Source organism: Calonectris borealis, chromosome 12 (genome assembly GCF_964195595.1).
Source record: "Calonectris borealis chromosome 12, bCalBor7.hap1.2, whole genome shotgun sequence".
Taxonomy (NCBI): domain Eukaryota; kingdom Metazoa; phylum Chordata; class Aves; order Procellariiformes; family Procellariidae; genus Calonectris; species Calonectris borealis.
In genome coordinates, this window is record NC_134323.1 from 21,289,785 (window position 1) to 21,313,375 (window position 23,591).

Here is a 23,591-nt window from a genome sequence, read left to right on the forward strand (position 1 = left end):
AAATATGGCTTTTTAAAGTGTTACATATGAACCCAGACAGTTTTTATGGTAGCATTTGTTTCAGGGGGCAATTTAAGGTGAGCCTTGAACTGTCTGGAATTCAGCTACTTGAGAAACTGTCTTTCCCACTATTGTTAGTTATAGCTATTAAGATCAGCTTCTAGGTGCTTTATGTCAGGTCTCCACCCAGCTGTGGTTGCTTCTGTCTGCAGAAGAATACCTGTGTTTGGTTTCACCGAGTAATATGTTGCTCCATGTCAGTTCACATAGAACAGGCATTTGAGTTGTTTATCTGTTGGGCAGAATATAGTAGCTGCTTCTCACAAAAGATATAATGGGGAAAAAAAAAAGGGCTCTTAAAAGATTGTGAATGGCTACTGTGTCGTGTTTACAGTGTGAAGGATGTGGGGATATGCAGCGCAGTTTCTTGTATAATGTCCTCTGAGCTGTTCTGATAAGCTCTGGCTTTGCCTCCACTCACTCAGCGTAAGACTGTATGACTTCTATTCAAAGAAGCTATAATAATTTAGTTTGATCAGGAAATTTAGTAGAGCATGGTTCTGTGACTAGCCAGGCTAGGTCACCGAGGACCTTAAGCTAAGTGTATCAGCTTCTCTGATAGTTTAGATACAACAGTGGTGTTGCACACATTCAGTAAGAAAGACTTTCATTTCACATGTTGTAAACAAGCATTTCAGATTATGCCACGTGGGGGAAAAATGTACACACACACTGACCCCTTTTAGCAGGTTACATATGATGCATTTAAATATGATGGCAGTAGTTAAACCCACTGATTCTTAGCTAAATGATGACAATTTCCTAGGGAAGTTTTAGGGCTTACCCTAGAAGATATTCCTGTAGCCTTCAGAAAGCATTTCTTTTTAAGATGCACTATTGCCATCAAGAGATGCCTTGAGCAGGCGCATAGTATCACAGTGTCTGCCATGCAGCTGAGCTGTTCTGAAAACATCATTAAGAGGTTTAAATATGATTTCAATGTGCTGAGCGTTCATGAATGAACACCATGTTCCCTGTATGACCTTTTTCCAGAGTTTGGTAAGGATTTTCCACTTCTGAATTTGTGATTGTAATATTTCATATTAAAATTGTGACCAAGAGGTGGCACAAAAAAAAGGCTCAGATCCAAAACTGTTGTATTTGATTGGCTTGAAGTAATATTTTTCATCAGCTATCTCTAGGGGCTGATAATGGCAAGATAGCTTTCTGTGATGTCGTACTATAATAATACATGTTTCAGTCAGCAGAAATTTATTGGCACCTTCTTCAAGTGTTGCAAAGGAGCACTGTTCTTTTATGTGTTACAGAATATTTTCTTAAATGCTGGTATGCTAGAAGTATAGAATAACTTAGTATTTTCTGTTTGGCAGTGAAAATTGTTGAACATCTCTACATATCATTAAAATAATATTTTTGTTAGTCCTGAAATAGTCTCAAATCAGCATGGTCACTGCCCTGCTGGACATCCTGCCCTATGAATTAGGGGACTTGATTTTCCAGAGCTGCTTTTTAGCAGCAATTAATTTGCCTCATTTTTTTTTTTTTTTTAAAAAAAAAAAAAGGCAGCCTGAGACTTACCTGCCTGTGACCTGACTTTGATTTCTCCGGCTCTGAGGAATCTTGAGGGTGGTTGAACACAGTAACAGGTTGCCCAGAGAAGCTGCAGAGACACCATCCCTGGAGACAGTCAAAATCCACCTGGATGCCATCCAAAGCAACCAGTTCTGGTTGCCCGTGCTTTGAGGAAGGGCATTGGATTAGATGATCTCCAGAGGCCACTTCCAACCTCATCTGTTCTGTGATTTTGTGATTTTTATGAGTTGTTGCACACATAATAAATAATTCTAAATTGTTTACATCTAAAGAGGATTGCTATTCTTGAGCTTCATTCTTATGTACTTGTTGGTCATGTCAAAACCTTTAGGCTTTTCCTGCTTGTTGTGCATAAAAGTTTATGTAGCACGTGGCCTTGATTTGAGTCATGCAGTTAAAAACGATAACAGATTTCCTCTCTGCTCTCTTTATCATATGGAAAAATTAGCTATGCAAATGACATAGAAAAGCAGGAGGCTGAGCCCATAGTCCTTACGTAGCCTTACAAGTTTTTGATGTAATTCTGTGATAGTGTTCAAGTGTTAAGAGCTCAAGAGGAACTGATCTGCAGACAAAAACATGTCTAAGGAAGCTGGTAGGAAAATATGAATGAGTATCTCTTCTCTGTCCTTCACCCCCAAAGATATTAATTGAGATTGTTCTACATTTAATTGACTGTGCAGCTTTACAGTAGCCACAAGATTTATGGGTTGCATAAAATTGTTGTAGCAGACTTATATTTAGGCAGAAGTTGGTTTTCCTTATTTTATCTGGCTCTTCTGTTCGAAGCTGTTCCCTTTTGTTGGAATTGAGGTATTAATTGCAGTGGTTTGCTCTGCTTTTCTCAGAGCCAACACTTCGGTCCTTAATGTGTGTTTTTCTCTTGTTTTTTTTCTGACAAGAGTTGTACGTATGGCTGCCATGATAATTTAGCTAGATACAGCTCTTTTTAAAAACGTTAGCAGTCTATGGAGGGAAGGCAGTTGGAAATGAGGTTTTTGGGAGGAGGATTAATTGAAGAGTGCTTTCTCCCTTTCTTTTAATTTCTCTTAAGATTGTTAAAGCTGTTATCACAGTTTTCCATGTTGGAATTTTTAATTAGTTCTATGACTTTGGGATTTATATGTAGATTTAGGCTGAAGTGCTCAGCCTATGCCGAGATGTCACATATAAAAATGGATGTGCAGCCAAATCTTCAAAGCTGTTCTGCAAAATTGGAGGCATTTAGCACTGGATAAGTCAAGTTGAGATAATGGTTTACAGTATACAGTTTTATTTCTATTAATTGTTATATTAATGGTGTTTTTCCTGCTTTTTGTTTTTGAGGACTGCTTTGCTACGTCTGGCTATTAACCTTTCCTTGCTAGGACTAAACATCAAGGAAGCAAGAAAATACGCCCCAGTTTGTAAGCAGAAGTGCGAGGCTGGGAGGCCTATACACTAAGAAAACAATTTTGAATAACAACACATAAGGAGACTAAGCATGAATCCCCTCTGCTACAGAATCTGTTCCTCCTACATTTCCTTCCAAAATGAGAAGCTAGATGCTCAACTGATAAATATGAAGTATAATGAGAATAGGAAAGAATTAGAAAATGCCAAAGGTTTTGCCTTTGAAGTGAGGAATTTTAAAACTGATCCTAGTTGAGAATTAAACACATATATTCTTGAAACTGTTACAAATTGCATTTGTCTGACAAATCTAATCTTGCTTGGCAATGTCTGAGGAAGATTAGCTTTGAGAAATGTGACAGAAGTAACTGCTTCAGTGGGGGTGATTTTGCCAACTCTTGAACATTTGTCTGAGAAGACAGACTTACTTAGGCTAAATTTTCTTTGACTCATAAGTACATGCAGTAAACAAACGTAAAATGTAAAAGGTCCAATTTCAACTTTGGAGGAAGGAATATTTCAGCAGTTGGGTTTTTCTTCCCCTGTATCACAACTTAAATCACCTGTGGAATGGGCAGTGCAGCATCTTCCATGCTCCAAAGCTATTCCATCTCGTGGAGGGTGCTTTGGGAATGCCATGGATAATGTGCTCTGTAGTAGCACTACATAAGCCGTTCGGTTCGTGTCAAAGTACCCCTTTGTAACTAGTGCAATGGAAAATTTCAAAGCAAGAGTTCAGCTGTATAGCTTCTCGGTGCCAGAGATTCTCTAATATATCAAAGTTGTAAATGTGAGGCTAGATAGTTTACATGATAGTGATTTATAACTGTTGACATATCCTCAATTCAAGCTGTGTGCTATTCATGTTTGTGTTTGTTTTTAATGGGGAATGTTTAAAAATGGATAAATATTACCTTTGTCTGGTCAGAGATTTAGAGGGGAAAAACAATACTTATAAAGGATGTTTTGTTTTTAGACACTGTTGAATCATCTCTCTTTTTTCTTCCTAAGAAGAAAAAAAAACCACCAAAATCTAGCAAAAAAAGAAAGAAAACCCAACTGTGGTTGTTGCAGTGAAGCCAAACTGAAATCTATTTATAAGTGACCATGTGAGATGTACAGTATGATTGCATTCAGTCTGTGTCTCCTGTGCCCTCCTCTGAAAAGCATAATAATTTCTGACATCTGTGAAGCAAAAGATGGTTTACAAATAAAGGCTTTTGGACTTTACAGTTAAAAATGTGTTTCAATATGTGCATATAATATATATGTAAATATATATTTTTCATCTGCTGCAGCTCTTATTTCTTTGATACTCTTTTATTGCGTAACTTTCTTAATCAGAAAATAAATACTCATTACAAATGCATCTTCATGTTTTCTCAGAAGTATAGCGTTGCAGTTTGTGTAATGGTAAGTGTAAGCTACAGGAAAAGTACTGCTAGAAAGAAGGTTATTAAATCTGTAAGTGAAACACATGTCTTCGCTCGCTTGTGTCCCAAGTCCAGTTTTGCTGTTTATGTGTATTTACATTTACACTATATATGTTTGAGCGTATGAAGTAATGTATGTATGGATATGTGTGTATACACGCACACATCTAAATGAAGGAATATGTATTTGGACACTGGTTGTAATTCAACTCAGCTGTTGAATTACATAGTGGGGCACTGGGAAGCATGATGGAAAGACAAAATCACAACAGAATGGACTAGTGGTAGCCTATAAGAAGCAAGATGAGTAACAGTGGGCATTCTTAGCCATTTAGTATCCTAACAAAATGCTATTTGTAAAATAAAAAATATAGAAAATTAATTTGATAACATATTACTAGGACTGAAGTAATGGAAATAAGAGAAAAAGTGAAAGACAAAGAGGCTTAGGTAAATGATCTTTCCAGAATACCTGTTACTTTCGATGACCATGACAAAGCCACTGGCAATGGAAAGCATGATCTAGTATCAGAATTTGAACAAATTGCATTTTTATTTGGTTGATGGTGCAGTTTCTCATACTAGGTACAGGACTCTTCTGCCAATTGTGATTTGTTAATCCCATCCAGAATTCTGTACAGCAAACTACCATTGTACAACAGTGCAGGAAATACTGGAATTGCACAGTAAGCAACAGGACTATATTTAAGAAATTATAAACATTCTGCAGTTACCTACTAGTCAAATGTAAGGTATTAAAGGTATGTCCAATAGACAGCAAAAACAAGTAGTTGTTATATTTTGCTCAGTTACTGCATAAGTGTTCTGGTTGTGGTTATGTATTTGCAGATTGTTAACGTAATTAGAGCTGTCTAGTTGAATTGTTAAGCAACTAAACTTTTCAACAAATAAGTAAATACTAGCTTGGTGGTTTTGAGTTAGTTTCCAGTTCCCTTGTTTAGACTTAAAACTCAAAATTGTCGTCTTACACAAACATTTGCAGACAGGATGAAAAAAAAACAAATGGATTATTTTATTACAGAACATTTCCATTAAAATATTTGTATGAGTGGATAAAGTTCATTCTTGCAAAACTAACATTCTCTTTTCAGTATAAATCTTAGAGTAGTGAGTAGAGGTATTAAAGTTTTATGAAACTTTATGGCTTCCTGCTGTGTTGGTTCAAAAAAACCAACCATCATTTTAAAAATCAAAATATATCAGCCATCAGTCATCTCTGAGCAGGATGAGGCCTATCTAGTGCTTATTTAAGCAAGACGTAAAATCTTGTAAGGAAATAATCTACAATGCAAGTAGAGTGACACTGTTTCTTAAATATTTTCATCATAGTTTCTGGTACTTGGACATCTTGAAAGCCCTATAGTATTGAATGCTACTACATGTTAGATGTTAATGTGTTTTACGTTACCTTGTAGCATAGAAGTAATTGTCAGAGCAGTAAATAATTTAGAAAAATTGTAAAACACTTAATGCTTCAGAGATTTCATTCAATGTATTTTTGTGGCATAGCAAAAGAAAAATGTTAAAGTTGTTTACAGGAATACTGTATGTAAAAAGTATTTCTTCTAATACATTATTCTAAAAGCCCTTTATGACAGTCCCATTCTCCAGGATGTCTCAAATAAAAAAAAAAAGAAGAAAACCAGGACTGATGCTGAATCTTGGTATGATACTAGTATGATATTGGTATGATATTGGGACATTTTAAGGTTTTTCCTAGCAGAGTATACTTGAACTTGTCACATGTTCTGCAAAAGTGTCATTGATCGATAGCCCCAGTTTTTTTTCCTGATTCCTAAAAGGATATATGCTATCTAGTGATACATTTACCTGCTAGTGATGTCTTAATCTGCAGGAAGACCCATGCATAGCATTAGTCTCTGGTCCACTGTATTCCACTTCACCTTTTTAGTACAGAATTATTGACATTATTAGTCTCTCAGTATCACTGACACCAAATGCCTTAAAAAAGTCATGTTTCAAAAAAAAAAAAGTATTTGAGTGCTTTTATGCTTTTAAAAAAAAGAAGTTCTTTTTACTTGTTTTTTGCCTCTTACATTTATAAGAATCCTTTCCCTGCAGCTGGAAAACCTAGAAATGAATCTATGATATGTCTACTTTGAATGCAAGTTGTTATCCTCTTGAAATCATGCAATGGTTTTCCTGGTGGCTGTCACTGTTACACGAAGATTACACCCAGGTGTCTTCCTTTTTGTAGGGGCATTTTCAGAAGGCCTTACTTTGCAGTGTGAAGTAGTGTTTAAATTCATCTAAGTCAAGAAATCAACCTGCCATTTCGAGGTTAAAACAATAATTCCAGGCTTATGTGTGTCAGTACAAATTACAGATGATGGGTCTTGAAAAACAATGGAGATATCTCCTTTATTTATATGATAACTTCAATTTACAGGATGCGTTTTCAAATGTATCCTGGTGGTGTGGTAGTAATAGTTCTCAGCTACACAGGTGCACAAAAGAAAGTGTTGAACTTCTTAGGAAATGTATGTGGTTTTGCTTTGATACGACTTTTACAGTTGCAGAATCTTTAATCTAGATTCAGAAGATGTTTTTTAAACATATGCTTTCTTAGAGACAAAAAATTGGAATTTGTAGCAAATCTACAGGTGAGCAATGAACATGCATAAGAATATTAATGTATAAATGATCTGCATCTACTTACTGACTGCATTGGTTTTCCACAGGTTTTAAATATGCATTGTTCCATGGCCACTGGCATGAGATATACACACATAATAAAGCTGGATTTTTGTCTTTTTTTCAGAGGGTTCGCAGAGTTCAGTTTCAGCTTCTAATGAGATCCAGCAGAACCAGCCACAGGCACTACACTATGCACTAGCCAATGCTCAGCAGGTTCAGATCCACCAAATAGGAGAAGATGGACAAGTCCAAGTAGTATGTACTCAGCTTTTTCTAAATTATTCCATTTAGACAATCTAGATTATTGCAAACTTTGCTTCAGTTGAAATTTAATATTTATTTTTAAAAAGTGACCTATTATCACTTCTTAAGCATGATTTTCAGAAAATAAATAGTGAAGGCTTATGAAAAAATTTTTTAAATTATTTGGCAAAAATCTTCATGCAGGATTTGCTCACACAATTGTTGCAAATAAATGCACATTCATTACTGTATATAGAATCGACTAGTCTCTACCTGGCTCTTTGCTTGCCCTTGCCATAATAATAATAGCAGACCTACTAAGCGTATGATTTACACTTCAGAAGTAGTTCTAGCTATGACTTTCAAAACAAGAATGCATTTATTTATTTATTTTCATTTAAAAAAACCTGCATTCGCAGGCATTTTTGAACATCTGCTAGCTGAATCCTTTACAGGTGTATTCATTTAGATACATGTATATAAGTAAAAGTTATAAATATTGACATTTTTTAAGCCTGAGACTCCTACTCAGGCCATGATTATTTTTATATATGGTTTTAGTGTACTCTGAAAAAACTCACCTTGGCTTTAATTCCTGTGCGCCACAGTTTGACTACAAGGATTGTTTTAAATTCAAATTTTTAAAAAAAGTGTAAGAAAATAATGAAATAATGGATTGTGTGGCATTTCTGATGTGCGGCATTCAGAAATAGTGAATTATATCTGCACACTCATTCTTTTGTGGTAGAAACCTGAGAATTTAGTGTGTGAAATCTGCCTGCTATTAGTTTTCAAAAACTTCAGGCTTTGCAGTTTACAGCATTTATGTGTGGTCATATAACATAGAAACTTTTTCACTGATGGTATTAGTGTTTTGAAGGTACCCAGAAGTCTGAGTATGGGCCAGCACTCAACTGTGCCAGGCAGTGTCCAAGCACAGAACAGAAAGAAACGTGCACAGACACGTACGTACCCGTTCTGCATGTTGATCACATAAGCCCACTTTCCTTAGGAACCAGGCTAAAGAAACAGGTGGAAATGGGCAAATAAACAAGAATTCTTGAGAGATATTAGTCAACATGATAAACTGTAGTACCCAGTGGTCTGGCTGTTGCAAAAGTTTTAGTCAACGCCATTACAAAGAAGTGTCTGAAGTAGGATAATGAAGCATCTTTGGTAGGTATTTATAGTATTCTCTCCCCGAGTAAGAGCGGCAGCACAGAAGAGAAGGAGCAAACGTGCCTAGTTGAATAATTTACACATAAAGAATGAAAACTCTCTATCTCTATCACAGGGAATACTCAAGTCGGGTTATGTAGAGCTGCAAATAGTCAGCGTGGAAATGGTGAAGTTGCTCAGAAATATGATGAAGAAAAAAGGGCTATGAAGGACTGATGCTTTTGGAATGTTATCAAAAAAGACAGGTCTGTAAGACCTGCTAAAGCTTTACTGGAGTAGCAGTAGAAGAATCAGAGGAGAAAAATGTCGTGGAAATTGGGGGAAAATTTCAAGATGTGCGACACAGTGTTGAAGGCAGCTGGCAGAGCTGTGAGCATTGCTTAAAAGGAGGACTTAAATACTAGCCAGAGTATTTTTTAAGGAATGTATGGAAGTGGAAGGAGTTTGACAGCAACTGTAAGAGTTGTGGAGAGGAAATTGCAGTAGAGAGCACATTTTTCCAAAGTGAAAAAGGTTGCAAAGTAAGAGAAAAGAAAGAGCTGGAGTGTGGGTGTAAGGGATGCTAGGAACCATTAGCTGTGAGATTCAGATGGGGTTGGAAAGTCTGGGCCACCCCTTTCGTTTTCCCAAAGGCCTTGCCCTTACCTGGATACCATATGACTTAAATGGAAGTTGAGGAGCTAATCCTGGAGAGTGATTGATTAACAGAACTAGATCCTAAATGCTTTGAGTTACTATTCTCAAACTTGGAAGAGGACTAAAGAGAAGTTCAATAAATTAACTTGCAAACTTTTTTCTCCCTCCTGTCAGTTGAGAGCATCCTTGGCGAAATAATGCTCTTTCTGCAGGAACTGGGTGCAAAGGTTCCATTTCCACTTTATTTTGCCATAACTTTACAGTATTACCGTGTGAATTAATTTGTCTTTTGGTTTCCCTATATAGTTTAAAAAGCATATCTTCTTAACTGCTGTATAGATCTTTTTATGAGATTTAATTGATGATTGAAAAGTATTGTTCAAGTCTTGAAAGACAAGGTAGAAGGGAAAATTATATTAAATACATGGATATAATAGACAAAAGGTTTATAGATGTAAGTGATGAAAGTTTGCCTTGTTAAAAGATCTGGACCTGTCAACTATCCTTTAAATTGATTGGGGAATCTGGGAAAAATCCGCTACGACCCACAACCACTATCTAAATGTTGTCATAATTTGTCAAACATGTAAAGGATCCGAGGTTGAAACAGATGAAAGTGGTATTGCTTTTTCAGTTCTAGGGAATAATACATATAGATCAGGCTAAGAGTCATTAGTAAGGTAGTAGTTATTTATACTATATATGTTTAAAAAAAATCAGTACTGAATGGAATTTGTGAACAAACTAAAAGGACTGTCCTTGACGGCCAGCTATGTATCTGCAAAAGATGAGTGAGCAGTTCTTTTTTGGAATACTGCATGATACAAAGGTAAATAAAGTCACCTTCTCCCCCCTTCCTTTAGTCAGAAAGGATTGCTTATATTTGAAAACACTATAAATGGATCTTTTAAATTTTCAATGCTTTTTCCTGGGAGCCCTGAGAGCTTGATGTTAAGGAGGGAAGGTGATTCTAATCTCAACATGGACTGGGCTGTGCTCTAATTTTATATACAGTCCCTATTGTCAGAGTGATACTTTCAGTATGTTTTTTCTCCCTATAAATAGACAGTTTCCTTCCAAAGGAAATGAAACTGTTTGAAATAGAGGGATCTGTGTTTCTTTGAAAATCACATGCAATTGTTCTTGTGTTATAAAATAAGAAGAGCCTTTGACAGAATTCCAAATGATTATCTTTAATCTCTGTCTCATGCAGGCATATTAAAATGAACACAAAGCCTTATAAACCCTGAAGTAGGTTATTTAGAATCCAGTCTCCCTTCAGGTAAATCACAGTGGCAAAGACTTTGCTGGGTTAGTCAGGATGCACAAGGAATTCCGTCCACTCTCTTATCCATGTTTTGATCAAATGGTAGGCTTGATACCATTCTGAAGTGGTGGGTATGGTCAGCAATACAGTGTGCTAACATTATTAAAATTGTTAGGGCATATTCTCCGCTAACATAAACCAGTGTAACTGCATTCAAATTAATGACTTCAGGCCAATTTATACATCTTGAGAAATAGTCTTTAGCACGGTACTGTACTTCATCATAACTATGTGAATGTACAAGGATATATGGATACTTACAGATACTTTTTAAAACCTCACTCTTAGTGAGTAGTCAGTCTTGGCGTACCTGTTTTAAGAACTGAGTTTCCAAGGTCTTTAAATGGGATTAATGTTTCAGGCACAATGCTAATCTACCAAAGCAAGTTAGTCCCATGCTTTGTATATCAGTCAAAAATGCAGATACTTTGTCTAAAGAAATGCACTTCACAAATGTTATTTATTATTATGCCTATTTTCTTTCCTCTTATGTGAAAATGAACCATTCTTTCTTCAAAGTCACTTTGCATAAGATGATGGGGAGATATGGATGCACTTTATTTTTTTTACAGCTATCTTTAATGGTTTTCATTGAATAAGCATTTTGCTTCCATATATTAAGCTGTATTGAATGCAAGGTAATAGCTTCTTCCTCTAGTTATGATTTTCTTCTGATGCTCCTTGGTGTTTTCTTTTGTTGCGGATCCCACAGGGCCATCTCCACATAGCCCAGGTTCCTCAAGGCGAGCAAGTCCAAATCACGCAGGACAGTGAGGTGAGCCAAAAGTTGGGGTGCCCGTGGAGCAGATATTGGCCAGAACTTAGGGCCCCGATTCTAAAACCCTACCCCTGAGATCTGCTACAATACACTACAATACACTTCTGCGGGTAGAAGTGAGAGCATGTGGTGGAGCCAGGATGAAATGTGCTTTAAGGCAGTAAATGCAATATGCTATTTCTGTCTCTGTGTTTTGGTTTGGTTTGGTTTTTTTTCCTGTCCCTTGACCAGTCAAGACAGCTCTGCATGTGTGTGTTACACTAATGATTGTTGTATATGGCTGATGGTCTTCATTGGAAATTTAGTACTTACAGAGTATTATAGGAAAACAGCTTAGGTGCTTGCACTGCCATTGAGAAATTAAATTATTTTAGTTAGGTTTATGAACTAAATGTGTTCAGAATACTCAGTGGCTTTAATTGTGGGAACTGTTGAACAGGAGTTGGACAAACCTTCAGTGCCATCTAGTAAAGATACATTGCAGAATGAAGTGAACTTACCTTTGTTACTGATGAAGTAATCTGGTGCTGCAGTATTTGCACTTCATAATTTTTTCCATAAAAATAGTACAGTAGAATGGAAATGGATAAATCCAATACTGAACCCTCCAATTTTGACTTTTTTTTTCCCCACTCAGGCAAAACAGCTATTAAAGGCAGCTGGATTTACATGAGTGAGAGTGCTATTGTTGGTTATTTAAGAATGGATAGAGACTCCTAACTGCTAAAACTGCTGTTAGATTTCTTGTGTACTTAGTTTGTTACATGAAGAAGCAATAGCAAATTAAGGTTAAACATAAATGCAGACTACAATTTTAATCTGTACGATTTCCCTGTAGAGTTTTTTTACTCAATGTTAATCTGCTTATGGGTTAGTTTAATCCATTTGCAAAGTACCCTAAAAGACATCTCATAAACTACGTTTGGTGTGGAGGAATACTGTTAACACAGGGAGCTATTGTAGAGTAAATATTATTGTAAATATTATATAAATATTATAGTTGAAGGCAGTCTCCTTTGAAGAGCTTGTCAGACCTAGAGAGAAATAAGAAAGGATCAAAATGTTCTGGGTCTAAAGGAATGCATAGTGTGCTACAATAAAACTGAAACAGTTCTTGGGTAGCCACTGAAAAAATTATGATTCAGCAGATACTAGTTGTAATTGATCCTGAGGTTCAAGCACACCCCCCGGTGTCCATTGGTTTCAGCTGAAGTTCCTGTACGTAAGACTTTTAAGGACTACATTTGTCCATGACAGATCAAAACATCTGGTTTTAAATTTATTACAATGTACACAGCTTCAAATAAGAGGAAGTGCTGCCAGTAAGAGAAAATGCAGAAAACATGCAAATCAAAGAATTGGCATTTTTCCCTCAAAGAAATGTGCTATTTCATTGTAAGTCTCTGTGTTTGGGAAGCTGTTTTTTCTTAATCTAAGTGCACTTTTGAAAAGACACCTCTGCGTATATGAATAAGAACTTAATTTTGTAAAGATACTGCTTTCCTTTTTAGGCTTTGTAGCTACAGTTTCCTTCAAAATACTTCACATTATTGAGAATTTTTTGTAATAGATGTAATTCCTGTAATAGAACTATGTTGGTCTTTGGTATGGAATTTTGATAAAATAAAAAAATCTGTTAGCACAGGCAGTAACTTTATAACAACAAATAGTAAATAGCACTCCATACATGTAGAAGTGTTATACTGCTAATTCTAGTTTAGTAAGGGTTTGACTTAAATTTGCAGTTTTATATAAATAAGGAAAAACAAAAATCTTATCTCAAAAGCCATACAAACAAACTTTTCATAAAAATACTGTACATTATATAGTAACTTTGAAAAAGCAAAACATGCTGATGCTGAAAAACCTCCTTGCTTTTTAGTCTGTTTATCCTCTGTGGTTAAAGTGCTGACCATTGAATTGCAGCTGGATTGCCAAAATAACCCTCAGCAGAATTTCCTAAAATAATAGATTTCCTTAATATTGAAGTTGTTTAATAATGAGATGAGAAACAGGCCTTTTTCAGGACAGAGCAACTGTTTAAATTCCAAAGTTTGTGTTTATTGTCAATGCTTTTATTTTACAGGGAAACCTGCAGATACATCAAGTTCATGTGGGTCAAGATGGGCAGGTAGGAACAGAACTGACTTTTAAAGAGCATTTGATTTTGGTCTTTAAAATTAATGTTGCAGTTGGAATGATCTCACGTTATTAGTGGCTGTTTTAAAGAGCAAAATCTGTTCTGGTCTTTCTGTTTAAATAAACAACTTGGAAAATGATAAAACGTAAGCTAAGTATTTTGTCTGTGAACTCAAAGTGCTTGACCAAGCTTATTTCATTACTTCTGCAACATACTTTATCCCTGTGTTTTATACCTTTTTGTCTTTGGCTTCTTGACTTTTACATTTACTAACTGGATTGATTACATTGTGTACAGCATGTTCTTTTCTCTATTATCAACTGTCACTATGGCCAGATGTGGACTGCAGTCTATGCAAACCTAAGAACATTTATTGCTGAGGTTTAAGCAGCTATTTTTTCATTATATGGCTGTCTTGGGAGAAACAGATCTTTCACATCTGCTTTTGTTCTTTTTGATAAGATGGCTTTATTAGGTGCTTATGCATACATGAGGTAAGAAAAAGCAGCTTTTACTTTGAGTGATGAGTCAATAAGTGATTAAATTAGCAGAATTTCCATGTCAGGTGTCAGCAAAATTGCTAACATTTGATCTCAGACACAATTTACTAAATGTTGAGCTATATTAAAATATCCACAGCACAAAAATATTCCTGTAAGAAGCTTTCTAGCCAGGCCACTTGAATAAATGTGTTATGAATTTTTTTGTTCCTGTTGAATATTAATAAGTTGTGAGACATATGGCTAGAACTTGAATACTGCCGTGAATTGAAAAGGCTCAGATCATGAAGGTTCTCAAAGGCCTTGAGAAGCTATCAGTACCCTGAACTTTTGACCACATACAGTATTTGTGTGGGGAAGCAATCTAACTTGTATTTAAAACATAAAAATAAAAACCCCACTTTAAGTGTTCTTTACTGAGACGTTAATCAGAAGTACTTTTGCAGAAGTGAGACTAGGAAAGGTGACTTTTATGAGACGTGTCAGAACCTTTGTTTTAGTACTTACTGTTATTTTTTCCTTCTTTGTGAAATACTGCTGTCCAAATTACATCTTCTTAAAAGATTAATATTGCGTGGCATTATGTCTCTCCAGAAGTGGCATGTAGATTAAGTTGCTTTTTTTTAATTATAGCCTAGTACCATTATTTTTCCCCTTGAAATATCTATTCATAATAAGTATTCCACAAATTGCATATCTCTCTCTTAAATAGAACCAAAATATATAGTTTAAAACGTTGTTGCGAGTTCATGCTGGTTTTAAGGCAAATGCTTGGATGACCATATTTTCCTGAAACCCCCTATGTTAGGCAGGGAGAGGTGAGTTCTTTCATACATCAGTAGCATTCAGCCGTGCCTCATGCTAAAATAGTCATGGAGTAAAACACTGTAAACTCTAGTGTAGTAAAAAAACTTCCAAACTCTAAATGTCCATAAGTGGAGCCTTGCTGACTATCTGAGCTGTTGTATTAGTACATGCAGAATAAACCTACACATTAGAAAGGTGTTCTAAAAGTATGTGCTTGTAAATGTGTGTGTACATGTGTCTGTGCATATATATGGATACATGATACATGTTTGCTGAAGTGTCTGAGAGCACACACCAGATAGGGAAGCATGATTTAATCGATTTTTTTGTTGTTTTGTTGAAATCAACATCAGCTTATCTATATAACGGCATCTGTACTATTACAGAACGTGTCATATTTTCATTGGGATAATCTTGGTTCTGTCTGTGGTTGTGGCTGTACATGTATATGTAGCAAGTCGGTTTAGCATCTAGTTTTTGGGTTTTTAACTAGCTGTACTCTGGGCCCTGCTTTTAAACTTTCCGTGAAAACAAATGGTGAAATGCTCGGGTTTTTTTTCTTCATGCACTCAGCTGCATTTTGGTGCAAAGGAGTACTGCTGTCTCTTGAGAATCAACAGCCAGGCGTTGTCACACTTCAGCTGGGATCTGTGCAAATTCACAGGAACCCTGAAGATCTTCCAAAAATATTTGCTGCTTAACTATTTTCCAGTGGACCAAAAAATAGGAGCAAGCAAATATTTAGGGGATTTTTATCTCCATTCTGCATTAGATATTGAAACCTTCATCAGCAGTTTAAGCCATGTGGGCCTGTTTTGCACTAAAATGGATGAGTAGCACTCACATGATTCCTTGCAACAGCTCTGTGTGTGTGTGTTATGCGAGGGGGTAGAGAGGAGGTCTGTGGCTCAGTTGGCTTCTGCCCATCAGCTGATCTGTGTTAAGCGACCATTTTTTGCGCTATTAGCTCATAAAAATTGCAAAGGAAAATGAGTTAAACTAAATTGTGGTTTAAGAATGGAAGTTGAAACTAACACATTTTCCTTGGCACTTGTAGTGGGATAAGAGCACAAAAACCTGTCATACGATATGGTTCAGTGGTAACGTAAGTCATAACAATCCAGTAGCTTGCAATCATGTGTACATGACCTGTGATCAAAGAGACTTCTGTAGTTTTCCCACCTGTCCATTACTTTTCCGAAGAGTGGCTTTTTCTTCCGTGTTTTGAACTCTAATGCATGCTGCCAAGGGACACTGAAGAATATTGATAATAAGGAAAGTGAATAATGTGGCACTTCTGAGACTTCAGTTATTGAATATTCTTAGCTCACTAGCATATACTTACTAATGTACTAGGTCTTAGCTTGGCTACTAAATATTCCCTTTGAAAATTCATCTCATGCTGCTCTTTTCCACATATTACTGTACGCTTAGCAGATGCTAGGTATTCTCTCTACTCAGGTGAGGTTTAGTACTGCTGCCTGATGCAGGCTTTCACTCAGAATCACAAATAAATGGTTTACAAGAAGCTGGGGCTGCAAAGCATGGAGTTGTTAACTTCATATGAACTAAAGAAAAAAATAGCATAAATCTACTGTGAAATTTTATCAGTAAAATTTCCAGGGTGCTAGATACGTTTTAAGCCTCATAATACTAGGAATAAATACTAACTTCTCTGCATAATGCTGCCAGTTGTTGATTTTAATTTCCCCCTCCCCTCTTGAATTGTCTGTCCTGGTAGTTGCACTGAATTTAGATCTTTTTTTTCTGGCATCATTGTTCATGGAACTAATGAAATCATGCCAAAAAGAACGCTTTCTACCTACACATGTGTTCTATTAGCTGAAAGTTTCATATTTCAGTGCACGTTTAATAAAATACCAAACTGCAAAAATAATTAGACTTCATATTAACTAACACTTGAAGCCGTGGACCAGTGGGAATTTTTTTGGTCTTTGCATTTTATACTTATGAATGACCAGTAGTTTTCTAATTTGTCTCTTTCTTTCCTCTGATTACCTCCTTTCTCTCTAACTCCATCCTTTTCTTCCTTTGAGCTTCAGTGTTCTGCATCCCAGGAGGTGTTCAATGTGTGTCCTGCACGAGACACGCTGACATAGTGCCACAGTGTTCAGAAATATATGTGGGGTATAAAGAGGCAGAACAGGACAATTTCAGTAGTTTGACATTCTTGATTCTGCATTTTAGACATTCCATTTTGTACATCCTCACAGCCAGCATTTCTCCAATTTAGAAATTAATTAAAATGACACCAGGCAAATGGTCTTCAACTAATAGCCTTAGGTCTTAAATTAAAAGGTTAAAGCACTTTAAAATCTGAAGTATGATCGTACGTATTCCTGGAGAGCTGACAATTTGTTCTGCTCAATGAACAAAAAATTAGTAAGACTTAGCAGTATTTAGTTCACTTAGTATCTGTAGGTAAGTTAGAAGAAGCAGGAGAATCCAGAACAAACAGCATGTATGATAGGTTTAGCAGAAAAAAGCTAGCCAGTGTAAATTGCTTTTGTAGTATCAGTCTTCTTACTGTGTGCATATGAAATAAACATGCAGAATTGCTTCTGCTACATTACATTTTTCAAAAAGAAACTTGGCATCTTACATAGTTGTAGACACAGTGTCTTCCAGATAAGTTTGTAATCAAAGTGGTGCAGGAGACCCATCCATAACTGTTGAGTTACATATACGTAGAGAGAGAGGGAATCACATTAATAACACATTTTTCTGCTGCTCAATGAGGTATTTGTATGGAGCAGTAATTGCATTATCTTTTTCTGAACTTCTACTCTGACCTTGCTGCTATGGGCTTTATGGCATCTCTGAGGTCTAGGAGAGTTCAGATACAGGGCTGTGGAAGTAGCTCACCAAGTAAGCTTTAGAAAAGCATCCTCATATGTGTAAGGATCGTATGAGAGTATATAAATCCGTGATCAGAAGAGATATTCTTGGAAAATTGCCGTAGTGATGGAGAAAATACAGCAGACTTCAGTGCTGCGAAGTAGCAGCTAGCTGCTGTTGGGCCTGAAAGGTTAGGATATAGACGTGTATGAGAAATAGATCAGTGAGAGTGTGTCTTTAATGTCCTCAGGAGGAGTATGAATCTGATGTCTCGTTCAGATCTGTTTTCAATACACATAGTACACCCTGTAATACAGCTCAGAAGGAGATATGACCTCATCACCTATGTTTGAAACATCTGTCCTATTTCTGTACTCTGCTGTAGTCTGAAGCGAAGGGCAAGCTGTTAAATCTTAGAGGAATGGAAAAGAGGGAGAAATGGTTCCAAATGTTCAGGGGAAAAAAAAACTATTCTAATAATTCCGCGTAATATCCAGTGAATCTTGCTTATGACTGGATGAAACTAAAATGAAAATAGGTATGTTTGTGGAGGAAATTATTTACAAACCTATGGGACAGTCTTAAACTAACTCTTTCAACATCTAGTTTTTGTATCTCTGTTTACCTCACTGATCATTATTGAGATATTCACACCTTGCTTTTCAGTGAGGGCACCACATTTTTTTAGAGTCCAATTTAATCCATAACTCAAGCATGATTTTCAGTTATACAAACAAAAATGTGTTGACATATTAACTCAGCTTCTGCTCACTTTTATGCATTTTGCAGATGTCATTTTATTGGGAAAGAAACTGTTTAATATATTTTCTGAATATGCATTTTAATTGCCTTTACTAAGCCTTTGGAATAGATACTGCAGTTTCTATCAATATTAACAACTTCAATAATAATAATAATAATAATAATAATAAAAAAAATAATAATAATAATATCCAAAACAGAGGAAAAAAACATCTTCCACAGTTCTTAATTTTCATAGAATGCATCTAAATAAAAAGTTCTAGATTTAAAAATACTAAAATTCTTTATTCAAGTCCCTCAGTCAAGAATGAATACAATGTAGGAGTTCTTTTCCTGTCCCTAATTTTTAAGCAGTAGAGGGCAGTAGTATTAAGATGATTGTCAGTTACTTTCTCGCGAAAGCTTGAAGAAATGAGGAGAAAATTTGAAGTGCAAGAAATGTGCTGCTCCGACATCAACCTTGTAAACTGTCGTACCGTGGGGACAGAGACACATTCACAGCGTGAGTCTTTCTGCATGCATTGCTGCCATAGGGTCTGTGTGTGCACGCGTGTGTGCTTGTGTGCAAACGAGAGAAAGGAGGAAGACCTTAACTTCTGCGCCAGCTGTTATAGTAGATTGAAAAGGCTTTTTCTTGTTTCAGCACATCTGCTTTGAATAATATGCACGGAGAAACAAACAGGATTGTTAGAAGAAAAACAACAAAATTAAAAAGCCAATATAGTACAGCTGGACCTTAAAAACTGCTTGTATGGTTTTGGAAAAAAAAAAATTATTATTTCTAACTGATACTTCTTCAGTAATAGGTTGTACTAAAGTCTTGCAGGTCTGCTCTATTTTTAGGAGCAAAAATGAAGAGAATAGTTTTGAATCAAAATGTGCTTTATGCAAATTTCATGTAGAAGCACAATGTATTTATGGATAAAGTAAGATTGCTTAAAATACTTACGTGTGAGCATTTTAATTACAAGATTTTTCTTTTTTTTTTTACTTGAAGATAGTCCTTTGTGCACATACACTTTAATTTGGCATTCCATAGAAGAGACGTTCTCTACTTTGACTGTTCCTCAAAGTTGATCATCAAAAACACTCCCCATACTTTTTAGTTCTGAAAACTTAGTTTGCTAGAGAAAGTAGTATTTTAGCAAATTAAGTTTGAGAAATTTAATTTTAAAGCAGTAGTGTATTAAAACTTACAAATGTGTATGGATTAAAAAAAAAAAGCTTGGGGGAAAAAGCCCCTACTACTTAGGTGATCAGTAACATACAAAATATCTCTAGAAAAATTAATATTATAAGAAAAAACAGTACCATATTTGTGTTCTTAAGTATGGGTAACTAAAAAGGTAGCTGTAATAAACTATGTTAGGTGTAGTTTAACTGCAGAATTTAAAATGTGGTTGTAGAAGGTTGGCACCTACTTTGAATTGTAAAGCAGGGTAAGACGCTGTCCAGTAGGATAGCAACTGATCTCCAGTGGTCCTTGTTGTTATCATTCCGTATAAGATTCCTGAAACAAATTGTGCAAATTTTTTACTCCAGGTTATTATATTTGATGATAAACAACAGAATTCTTCTACCCCAATACGAGGAGACAGTGCTCGGGGAAAATACAGTCCTTCAATGGCAGTCAACAAAACATAACAAAATAGGAAAAAACCACAGAAGGCGAACTGCTACTTAAGAGATATTGATGGGAAAATACATTCCCTGTAGTTACAGAATGCAAAACTGATTCTGATATTTAATTGAAAATGCCATATGTTTTTTACTACATAACATAATTTACCCACTTTTGGGGAAAATGATGAGTGATTTAGAAGCTCATTGAAAGTCAGCAGGCCTTGCTCTATAAATGAGTTAACATTTTTGAAAAACAGCTATGTTGCAAATTCAGGGATTCTATATTGTTTTGTTAAGACTTAAGTTCTAATGCAGTTAATGTGACAGGACCATTTCTTCCTATGTCTGTGCCACTGAGTTGGGGGATCCTTTTGCCTTTCAGCTGTCTTGGAGAGCCTGAAAGTGAATGTGCTTTTTCATAACAATGAGAATATGTACTGGTTCTTTGTGTCTAATTGTACTTCTGTCTCTGTTAATTATGTGAAATTTCAGAAATGAGTTATTGGATGACTAAATTCACTAATCAGTACAAAAAGCTGTAGCAGATATTGAAAGCCACCATGATTGAAAAGTAGCTTCAACTTTTATTCTTACAGTTTTAAATTTCAAAACGTGTAAAATACTTTGTTTTCTTTAAAGAACGGAAAACCTGAATATTTTGCTAGCACATTTTTTAATCTTCTGTTACTTAACAAGCGATTAATAAGGGTTTTTTTGTTCTTTTTAGATTTAAGGTAAAGAAAAAAGGCAGGAGTCTCAAACTTTTTTTTTTACTTTGGTGAGAGTTTCACTGCATTAACCTGACCACATCCAGTAATTTTTGTCACTTTTTTTTATTGCTTAAAGATTGTAACTTTTCTTAAACTAAGATTTGTGTAAAAGAGGGTGGGAGGGACGACCCTGGCAAATTTTGAGGAATGTACAAAAAAGGATACCTCGTTGCTGCTATTTATACGAGTCTTCTCCTTCACCTTGTTGAGATTTAAGTTGTTTTACTTTCCATTGTGCTGTCTCCATCTTCTTACTCATTTATGGTGCATGCTGCTGGGAAGGCAGTAAAAGAAGCGTTTGTGCCAGAGAGTCAGCGGTATCACATCCCTGCAGACATTATTGGGTCATAAGTTTCATTTACAAACTGGCTGCATTTATTTTTCTTTCTGCACTATTTTTTGCCGGAAGATACTGCTTTATTTTATGGAGAAAACCAGCTATGTCCATGTCTGATACATCCCCAAGAACAGTATCCTGAACTGGGTCAAGAGGAAAAACTTTTTTCCAGCAGCATGGCCCATTCTCAAATGTAGTAATTGTTACACTTGACTGCCATCAGTACTTCAACATTTTCCACTCTAAGACATGTTTATTACTACATTTTCTATTCCAAGATGTAGCAGGTATACATTGGCACTCCCTTCAAGTAGTTTAGTCCTCTTGAAATTTGACGTTATTTCATTCATCATGATGGATAATATTTCCCCATTTTCAGAGTGCCTAACAGGGACTTCTAGACCCTCTGCCTCTTTTCCGTATGTTATTTAAGTTTACGTGAAATCAGCAGAAGAACAGACAAGACAAAATGACTCCTTGTCCTGGTGTATGCAGAAAATGTACAACTGTTTTTTAGGGGTTTTTGTTTGGTTGTATGAAGTAGTAGTGGCACCATTTCCCAGCCTTTTCAATACTTAACTAAAATTAGCTATCTAAATGCCATGCTGCTAAGAAAAAATAATAGCTTAGATGAATTTACTTTCTTTGTGATATCTCCAGCTATTGAAAAGAATCATTGGCCGGCTGCTGATCCTGAATGCTGGGTTAACTTGGTTTCTTTTAATCAACCTTGAGTAGGGACTGATTAAATCACTCTTTGCAAAATTAGCAAATATTTTTGCATTTTCTTCTCTCAACTTTAAAGCAGCCTTTACAGGATGATGAAATAAAAGGCAACATCTTTGTGTAAGTGTGGGATGGCACAAGCGGTAACTATTATACATTTGTGCCCTTAATGCACAAATGAACTGATCTGATGTCTGGTGAAGTTTTCATGTAAATGTAATAGAGGATGGAAAGAGTAGTTTATGGTGCTTTTCAGATAAATGTATCCAAATAGATTTTACATGTGGGAAAGGAAGGAAACAAGGAAGAAAGAAACAGGCTTAACTAAGTTTATCAGGAGTGGAAGAAAGGAATTGCTACTTTGGAGATAAAGCAAATATTAAGTTGTTTTAGTGTGCTTAAGGGTTGGAGTGTAGATATTTATATGTTGTAGTCTTATCAAAGGTCATTAATTGTTGTTGTTAATCTGCAGTTCAGCACCTTGTTTAAAACGTGAACTTAGGAAATCATGGGCACGTCTGCCCTCTGCTCTCTGTCTCCACTGGAGTTCACTAACGCTCGTTGGGTCCGTAGTACTGGTCTGAGACTTATAAAGCCATTTTTGTTTTACCATTTGGTAAAAGGACAAGCATCTTCAGTCCATAGCGCTTCTTGACAAATGCTCAACTTTCTTTTGAATTCCTCATCAGCCACTTCGTGATTGTCATTTGCTGGCATTTGCTCTGCTTTTTTATGTGAAGTCCTTGATCTTGTCTTGTGGGCAGCTGTAATTGTGATGCCTCTAATTTTATTGTAATAATGCTTTGTCTCACCCAGGATCTTCATATAGCACCTAAGAGATAACACGTAAGAAACTTTGCAGTTGCCTTTCAAGTCAACTTGTTTTAAGATTTTTTTCCCCATCTACTAATTATCATTAATTACCATACATCAACAGCCACACAGTGTTTTGTCTTGTGGGTTTTTTTATCTTTTATAATTTGGGACCCACCCTACCTTTATATACTTTAAAAAAAAAAAATAATCTCTGCTGAAGGCAAAGTCAACAAAGTCTCCAGCAGCAAAATCTCTCATTTATGGCATTTTTTTGGTCACTTCAGCTTTTGGCAAAGTGTAACAATAAAGAAATAGCTTCCCATTAATAATGGAGGATTCAAATTCGACCCTGCTTTCATGCTTCATTTCAGTGACGCAGGTAAAGATTTGTTTTGGGAGCAAACAGTAAATTCCAGCAGATACTTGGCTGTAAGCACATAATATAATGTCTGCGTTTTAAACATAGAGTTTTTCCCTAGCTCTTCTCAAGATTTAGACATTATGTCACGCAACTATTTTTGTCTTCTCTTTAGAAGTCCCAGTTCCCAATACAATGTCTCTCTCAATGACCTGCGGAGCTTTGCACTGTTACCTTTCTCACATCACAAACGTGGTTTTCTTTGGCCTGCTGGTCAAAAGTAGTGAAATGTACAGAGATATGTTAAAATCATCCATTATTTTAATACTGATATGGATTAGGATTTTTTTTTTCCAGATTACTTGTTTCCATTTGTAAAAATGTTCTGCCTGGTAGAAAGAATTAATAAAGGTGATTTGTTAATCTCTTATAGGTACTTTCTTTGATACAGTCCCTGAGCGACAGAGTCCATAGAGTGGTCTGTGGTGGTTGTAAAGCAAGGCTGTTTAATGAAGGTTTTGGAAAAGGATAATATTTTCTGTCATCTTTTTTTTATTTTTCTCCTAAGAGGGTGGGTTGTTCCATTAAAATTCCATTCAAGCAGGCAGGAGC

General features: G+C 35.9%; 1 protein-coding gene across 11 annotated transcripts in view; it reads left to right on the forward strand.

Annotated features, from left to right (window-relative positions):
* The window catches only part of BANP (BTG3 associated nuclear protein), a 157,502-nt gene that overhangs the window by 71,554 nt on the left and 62,357 nt on the right, over window positions 1–23,591 (forward strand). For 7 of the 11 annotated variants that reach the window (XR_012675436.1, XR_012675437.1, XR_012675438.1 and 4 more), the window contains 3 exons: window positions 7,243–7,380; window positions 11,214–11,278; window positions 13,368–13,412. Coding sequence is in view for 7 of the 11 variants with exons in the window: in XM_075161571.1 (XP_075017672.1) it covers window positions 7,243–7,380; window positions 11,214–11,278; window positions 13,368–13,412 (248 nt within the window). In the remaining 4 variants the exon portion in view is untranslated. Of the gene's footprint in view, window positions 1–7,242; window positions 7,381–8,231; window positions 8,327–8,655; window positions 8,876–11,213; window positions 11,280–13,367; window positions 13,413–23,412; window positions 23,495–23,591 lie in introns of those variants that run through there. The other 4 variants (XR_012675439.1, XM_075161572.1, XM_075161574.1 and 1 more) reach the window with 4 other exon arrangements.